This window comes from Parasteatoda tepidariorum, chromosome 8, assembly GCF_043381705.1.
Source record: "Parasteatoda tepidariorum isolate YZ-2023 chromosome 8, CAS_Ptep_4.0, whole genome shotgun sequence".
Taxonomy (NCBI): domain Eukaryota; kingdom Metazoa; phylum Arthropoda; class Arachnida; order Araneae; family Theridiidae; genus Parasteatoda; species Parasteatoda tepidariorum.
In genome coordinates this window covers 16,581,312-16,590,145 of record NC_092211.1, presented here as the reverse complement: position 1 = coordinate 16,590,145, position 8,834 = coordinate 16,581,312, and the positions used below count along the sequence as shown (strand labels likewise).

The window sequence follows — 8,834 nt, the reverse complement described above, 5'->3', positions numbered from 1 at the left end:
TATTTCATTTTTTGTATTTTGCGAATATAATTCAGCATGTAGAAATTTTCTCGAAGAGACTCTCCCTTAACTTTTTAAAACTACTCATTTTGGGCGAAATTATTAACATTTGTAAATTTTAAACCGCATGAAAGAGGAAAAGAATATTATATTTTATTTAAATTCCTTGAATTGAATATCGCGTGAGCAGAAAATAAAAAAAAAATTAATTTCAGATGCTCGATATTTTTTTTGTTGCCATAATTCCTAATAAGTCGGGAAAAAAACTGTTAATTTATCATAGAATTAAATTTAAAAGAAAAAAAATCTTGTCACTAAGTTTCTGATTAAGAGAAGATTCAAAATGATCCGTGACAAGCATTATTTGTAATGCTTGTTAATTTGCTTTTTGATATTAGAAAAAACTTTGATTAAAATCTGACTGTAATATTTAATGTTCCTTCAGACATAAACGAGTCCTATAGAAAATTTTGATAAAAGTTGCGGCCCGCCTTTTGACTGGAGTTTTTAATTGCGGCCCCCCGCCAGATGTAAGTTGGAAACCCCTGGTTTAGAAAAGAGATGGGGAACTGGAAAATGGGAAACTAAATTGCCAAAAATGACTTTTCTGCTGCGCACTTTTCCTTCTATCTTTAATAAACTTATATGTAAGGGGAAAAAATCAACTTAATAATTAAAAGATTTAAAAAAAAACCTATAAATACAAATTTCAAACAAATAATATTTTTAAAAAAGAAAAATTTAATAATTTATAAAACATAAACCTGAGTCTCGTTCGGCGTGCCTCTAACCTGGTGTTCCAGGCGATCGTCAAGCCTTTCACAGGCCCTCACTCTCTTTTTTACATCTTTTTGGTCGATTTTAATTTGTTCTTTGATTTTTTGTTATAAGTACTATCATTCTCAAATTTTATGAATTAGGTATTACTCGTTCTTTTATTTTATGCCAAATACCATCCTTTCTCTGATTTTTAAGTCACAAATACTATCCGTTCTTTGATTTTACGTCATAAATGATATCCATGCTATGATATTATGTTATAAGAGCTATCCGCTCTTTGCTGTTGTTGACTTGAATCACTTGTCAATCCTAACTTAAGGCAGAAGGATGCACTTCTTCTTGTTTTTCAGTGGTGGCGTCTTTAGACAAGAGTTTGACTTCTGCCACACACATATGTTACAACCCGTTTTAAAGGGAGGACGCATTCACACACCATCTACTCATCCGCAGATCGCAATTTCGACCTGAACCAGAGAACGATCAATCTCTAATTCAGTACCCCCAGAGGTTTGGATTTGTTTTGGAAAACTAGAAGAGTTTGTGACCCCAACTGATTTAGCGCGTACAAGTTACTACGTTGTCTTCGATCGGTGGTAATCCAACTCACTGCATCTCGACCATGAATATAACACCCTACCAACTAGGCTATTCTGGCCTTATCTGCTTTTTGATTTTATGCAATAAAATTTTTTTGTTCTTTCATTATGTGAAAGATTTTACCGATTTTCTGATGTTATATAATATTATGTGCTACTTGGGGCTTAACTTCTGTGCTCTACTGGGAACCGTGTCTTTTAACGATCAGTCCACAGCGGGACTCTCGGGTTTATGAAAAATATGACTAATTCATTTCCATTTATCATATAACTTAATTTTTTTTAAAACCGTAGTAATGTCATTTTCGACCAATAGTGTGATGCGGCGACTTTGAAATTTAATTGCTTGAGTCATAAAGAAGATTATTATTGGTGATCGCAACACTCGAATACGCCATCTGGGGAGAGATCGGTTTCATGGCTTTAGCCCTTCTCCCTTCGCTCTCCTCCTTTTTTCAGTCGTATAGGAATGTACTACGATATTTTCCCTTTTCTTAATATTTTTCCTTTTTATTTAATAGAAAATATTTTTTTAAATTTCCGTGATACTTTTCTTTAGAACTATGTTTAGCGTAATTTTCAGTTCGATATAGTTTTCCAACTTAAAGATTTTAATCTATATGAAAATCAAGAGAGAAACTAACGTACTTCCTTCCTCTATGACTTTCCACACGCTAATGGGGAAAGCATGGGAAGTGTTGCCATAGGAAGAAAGTTCTGCTCTACGCCACCTGCAGCTCATTTCGATCGCCAATTATTATTATTATTATTTTTTAAATAAAAAGCAAATGAATAGTTTAACAAAGCTAGGCAGTTAAAACCTTTCACTGTGTCAAAAGTGTGTTTTTCTGTATGAAAATAATTATAAATTCGGTTAAAAAGAGTTTAATTTCTCTCTTCCATTAGCATACTCTCCGATATAAATAAACATTTTCTTGTTCATATTAAAGCTTAACATTATTTGTACGAGTGTAATAAACCTATTGTAATCGTGCTGGAAAAAGCTTATGCCAAGTGGGAATAAAAAAACTTTCTATTTTAGAGGTAGTTAAAAGTATTCATAGAATATCTATTATATCTTACTCCTACCATATGAAAGAATTTGCACACTGAAGGTGAATTATCTAAACATTTTACGTTGTTAGCAGAAAAGTAGTCTTGAATTTCCTTAATAATCATTTCTTTGTGTTGAAAAGAAGCTTCATTCATGCTGCCCATATATGATCCAGCATTTGCGTATAAAGAAAGTTAAATAAATTATTTTATTTTCGTTAGGTGTATACTGTGTTTATTCAAGAGTTTGTTCAAACGTATGTTTAACTAAAGAAAATGAGTTCTTGCACTCAAAAAAGTAGTTTCAATCTACTGTCTGCTGTTCATTCAGAAGATAAGGCTCACTTATGCAATGTGTGTGGTAAAACTTTGCCAAGGGTAAAACATTTGCTTGCCAAGCTCAATTAAACAAGCACTCTCTTCTCCATCGTAAAGAGAAGCCTTATTCATGCAAAGTATGCGATAAATCTTTCTCTTTAAAATCTTCTTTAAATCAGCACCATGTTGTTCATCAAGAGAAGTCTTATTCATGCACTACATGTGGCATATCATTTGCGAGGAAGATTAATTTAAATCAGCATCTTCTAGTTCATACTGGTGAGAAGCCTTATTCCTGCTCCGAATGTGATAGGTCTTTCTCATTAAAAGCTAACTTAAATCAACATTTTTTACTTCATATTGGGGTGAAGCCTTTTTCATGCAATGTATGTAAAAAGTCTTTCTCATTGAATTCTAATTTAAAAAAGCATCTTGTTGTTCATACTGCAGAGAAGCCTTATTCCTGCAGTTCATGTGATAAAAAATATAAATTGAAAACTCAATTACAACAGCATTATCTCGTTCATACCCTAGAAAAGCCTCATTCCTGCAGTGTATGTGATAAAGCATTTGCAATCAAAGCTCATTTAAATCGGCACTATATTATTCATACTGGTGAAAAACCTTATTCATGCAGTGTATGTGATAAAACATTTGCACGTAAAACTCATTTAGATCGACACAAAACTGTTCATACTGGTGAAAAACTTTATTCATGCATTGAATGTGATAAAACATTTTCACAGAAAGTTCATTTAAATCGGCACTGTGTTGTTCATACTGGTGAGAAGCTTTATTCATGCAGCATATGTAATAAGTCTTTCTCACGAAAAGCTACTTTAAATCGTCATCATGTTGTTCATACTGGAGAAAAGCCTTATTCATGCGATGTGTGTGATGAAAAATTTACATGGAAAGGTCAATTGAATACTCATTATCTAGTTCATGCAGAAGAGAAGCCTTTATCATGAAGCGTATGTGATAAGCCTTTCTCATTAAAAAGTTAGTTTAAATCTGCACTATGTTGTTCATACTTTAGAGAAGCTTTATACAGGCAGTGTATGTAGTAAGTCTTTCTCACGAAAAGTTACTTTAAATCGTCATCTTGTTGTTCATACTGGAGAAAAGCTTTATACATGCATTGTATGTGATAAGTCTTTCTCGCGGAAAGCTAATTTAAATCGTTATCTTGTTGTTCATACTGGAGAAAAGATTATTCATGAGATGTATGTGATAAGTCTTACTCATTAAAAAGTTAATTTAAATCTGCACTATATTGTTCAGATGGGAAAAAAACTTATTCATGTAAAATATGTAATAAAACATTTCTACATAAAATCTATTAATTGAACATTATCTTGTATGTTCTTGAAAAAAACTATATTCATATAGTTTACCTGTGATAAAAAATTTTTACGGAAAAATTATTTAAATAAACATTTATTTTTATTAAACAGTTGAGAAACCTTGTATATGCAGTGTGAAACTCATTTAAATAAACTGTGGGAACTCATTTAAATAAACACCATCTTGTTTATAGTATAAATAAATCTTACTCTTAAAGTGATTGTGAAGACCTATTTTTCAACAGAACCATCTTGTTTAAATGATTAAAAATATATATATCTGATGGATACAATTTTGCATTTTGTACAAAAAAATTTTTTTAGTTGAGCATTATGTATAAATTTTTATTTATCCTAAACTTTATTGAGTGTTATTAACAATCAGCTTACATTCTTTTTTTTACTTAAAAAAGTAATTTGAAACATTTATAACTGAGTTGATTGATTTAAACCAGTTAATTTTTTTTTTTAAATCATTGAGTAAACGCGCCATTTGAATTTAAAAAAAAAAATATTATCACTGTGTCATATATTTTCCCCCAATTTTAATTTTCCGCTATTTTTAAGAATAGTGAAGACATCAATAAAATGTAAATAATTCAATTGGAGTAGACATTTTCTGTTAAGAAATTTTCAAACTATACTAGTTTCTTTTTTAACTTGAAAAGGTTATTACCAAAATCGACTTGGAGAGATTTCAGTTTCGTGATCTATGGCAGAATAATCGCCAAGTTTTGGCAACCTTCGGGTAGAAGTTAAAAAACGTCATAGAAAGGGATCAACTTGAAGGGTATAACTCAATCCCCAGGCAATCTTATATACATGTTTTTGTTTTTTTTTTAATCCGGTTTAAAATCAATTTGGCGATTGTTGTTGGCGTGACAGATCACGATACGAAAATATACAATTCAACTTTTTGTAAATGCATAATTATTCCACTTCAGATTAATCATATGTTTTTATTATGGGTTGAAGTTGCAAATTCTGTAACTAAAATAAAACAAACTATCATAACTTGTCTTCAACTACATGATTTGTTCATCATCGGCCAAAGGTGTGTATGTGCACCATTTTATTCCTTATGTAAAGTATTTTTTTTGCATGCATGAAACTTTTTTTGTGTCTTAATTGATGCAGTTTAAGCATATTTCAATGAGAATAATACAAAATTTTTATACTTAGCCAGTTATTGTTTGATTTTAAAAAAATCATTTATTAATTTTTTTTTATTAAAAAGAATTATTTAAACTTTGCAAAACATTTGATAAATACAATCTTAATGCACAAAACATTTAGCTAATTACATTTTATAATTACATCAATATTATTTCACATTATTAAAATTTGTTCAGCCACTGATAAAAAAGAAAAGTACAGACCAAACAGTAGTTGTAATTAAACTTACAAACTGTATATTTATCAGAAAAAAAACTATTTTTTACTTATTTTTTTTTTACAAAATTTCTGAACTTATTTGCTGGCATTTGACTGAAACATCCTTTTGTTTATGCTAATTGTCTAGAATTATTAAGTAAAACATTATGAATAAAGTTTATATTTAATTAAATTTTTTTAGTTTTCATTAAATAGGTAATCAAAGTAATTTTAAGATTAAACATTTTAAAGTTTTAGTAAGAAGGACATGTAACCAAAGTTTCCTGGCATTATAAATGTAATTGAACCACCTCTTTATGCATCATCTATTCAGTAGTAATTACTTGCATACCTTTTTCTAATATTCATTCAGAACAGACAGGATTATATAACTTCGTCCATCTACAATATCTTTAAATTTGTTATTAAAATAATTTAAAATTAATCTTGAGAATTTGTTTTCTAAATTGTTGAAATTGTTCTTAAATATTGTCCGAAATCCAATTTTCGTAATTGAATGTTAGAAGAGGTAATTGTCTTGATTTAGCTTTCCCTTCATTTTTAAGATATTAAAATTGTTTAGTTAAATAGGTTTAAGATATCACTATTCAGGACCTTTATTATACAATTTATAATTATGAAGATGAGCTAAAATTATTTTGATTTTTTTTTTTTTATTGANCCAAATACAGTAGGGAACCGATTATCCGGAACAATCGGGACCATCGCTATTCCGGATAACTGATTTTTCCGGTTTTCTGAATCGCTACAAAAAGCCATTTTTTTATTGTTAATCCCAATAAAAAAAATAATATTTGGAAATAATCTTAAAAAGAAGAAAAAACGATGAAGTAATACACCAATGATTATTTTCAAAATGATGGTAAGGTAAACATCTTTCAAAAAAAATGAAAAATTCTAAAATCTTATGAAGAAAAAAAAAATTTTTTTTTTTAAATGGCGGGAAAATTTATCGAAATTCGTTCCGGTTTTTTGGTTTTCCGGATAACGGGTTCCGTACTGTATATCCATATTCATATATAGCGGTTTTAGTATATATCCATTAAAGAAGATGATATGAAACCATTTACTATCATTATTTAAGCAATACTTTTGTCAATCAATAATTGTCTGATGATTTTTTAGGGCCTCTTAAATAGGTAAATCTAAAGTTTTATACGTTGCAAAAATAAAAAATTATGTTTCATTAGCCTTTATTTAAACCAATTTTTTTTTTTTTAAGAACTGTACATTTTCTAGTATTATTTAATTAAATTCCAAATAATAAATATATTATGTATGACAAACAAAATGGTTTCAGTTGGACTACAATAAAAATGTTCGATAGAAATGATACAGTTAGGTTGTTAAAATGGCAGTAAATCTACAAACTTAAACCTGATCCGAAGACGATAATGAAGTACTTGTTCACCATACGGTATTTCAAGTTAGGGGAGAAATGGTGGTAATAATCACCTGGCTTTCTGTTGACTTCTTCAGTTTCTTAAACCTTCAAGGACATTACTTTCAATTTTACTTTTTATATAGTTGATATATATATATATATTTATTCATAAAAAATGAGAGAAAAAACTAAAATTAAATTCTAATTATAAAACATTTAAACTGATAATGCATTCTGAAAAGTGAAAATTTATAAAATTACTATTTAACTGAAGCAATTTAATTAATTTTGTATTTACTTTTAAGAAGAAGCAAAGAGTAACTTGAATCTGCAATTGCTAGAACACGTTTAGAATTTGAAGAACAATTAAAAGTGTTAAATGGATGCTTTCTTTAAAAGCAATATGCAGTAAGAAACTTAAGGAGTGTCTGTTATTTCCCTTCTTATAACAATGCAATTGTTAATTTTACTGACAAATCAGGAGCCATCTTCTCCCTATTTTATTTTGTTAGAGATTTAGTGTTAATTACTTTTTGTGAATAGAAAAATTCTGCATCATCATTTTTCGTGAAAATTAGTTTGTTTCGTTGAAAATTAGATTGAAAGAAAGCATTATATTGAAAAATATCTAAATATAATATTATTGGACGATGTGTTTTTGTAAGCTTAGGCGGGCAGCAGTAGGAATACGGAAGATGGGGTAAATTTGTTTCCCATAGGGATTGTAGCAAGCACCTTAGCGACTCCCACAATCTTCTCAAATAGATTCAACGCTATTTTCGCCTCCCGTAAAATCTTGCCTCCTCTTTGCAGGAGATTTTGTTTCTCTCAAAATGAGCGACGATCTAGAATTGAATTAACAATATAGGTCGTGAAAGTAATGTTAGGAATATAAATGTAATAAACAATATTTCTTTTGAATAAATTTATTTAATTATTTTTCACTGAGAATTTGAAGTTTAAATAGGATTGGTACTATTTATGTATGTGTCTCAAGTTTCTAAAACGAAAATCCATTTTTTTTTTTTTTTGAGGTTATGTGCAAAAAAAATATTAACTACAATGTTAATCGAATAATAAATTATTAATACTTTTATATAAGTCTTAAACAAAATCCATTAGTAGGAGAGAGTGGAAATATTCTTTTCTACATTAGATAATTTAATTTGAGGTATAAAATTCTCTGTAACTTTCTCCTGGATAATATTCTAGAGAATATTGTTCTAGAAGTTACTTACAATAAAGCCATACAAGGAATTTATTTTACATAATTTTAAAAATAAATATTATTTATCAAATAAAAATAAATTCGTAGGATACTGAATGAAAACTTCAAAAAATGCTCACTAGAACAATTTTAAGTGCACAAAATTGTTCAAAATTAATATTACAGGCATAAATTATGCTGTCAAAAATTAGTTTTCAAAGCTGATTATTTACATTACAGAATAGGCGCTCTTTTTTAGTTCTAATTTTTTTTTTTTTTTTTCAATTTTAAAAGTTATTTTTTAATGAATTTTGCTAATTTTTTTAAAAATATTTTTAATTGATAGTATTTGGTGATTAGTATCTATGAAGACTTATTTCGTGCTAATTATGATGTGCAATTTTCATAGTAAATTAATTTTATTGAATACAAACTTTGAAGAATAATTCTGTGAATTCAAAATTGTTCTTAAAAGACTGATAAGAAATATGACTAATCAGTTTCAAGAATAGATAAGCTTTTTTTTTTTAAAAAAAAAGTTAAAAACTGTTTATTTTCAGATTTTTAAATGTTATTTTCTTCTTAAAAATGTTCAAAATAATTTTTAAACATTTTAATTTAATTAAAGAAAATAGCTTTTCATCATTTGAGTGAAAAATATCAGTTAATATTTTCCAGTTATTTAGACTTAGTTAATATTTTCTATATCGCTAGGCATATATAATAACATCGTTGCAGAGTGGAAGGATGGTACA

At 28.4% G+C, this 8,834-nt stretch overlaps 1 protein-coding gene across 1 annotated transcript; it reads left to right on the top strand.

Annotated features, from left to right (window-relative positions):
- Positions 1 to 2,823: 2,823 nt before the first annotated feature.
- On the top strand, positions 2,824 to 5,112 carry LOC107439940 (zinc finger protein 28-like; the record flags this gene model as incomplete). Its single annotated transcript, XM_043041108.2, is given in 1 exon segment — positions 2,824 to 5,112. A coding segment is annotated over 1 exon segment (895 nt), but the record flags the coding sequence as incomplete, so codon positions are not given.
- Between the last annotated feature and the right edge of the window lie 3,722 nt (positions 5,113 to 8,834).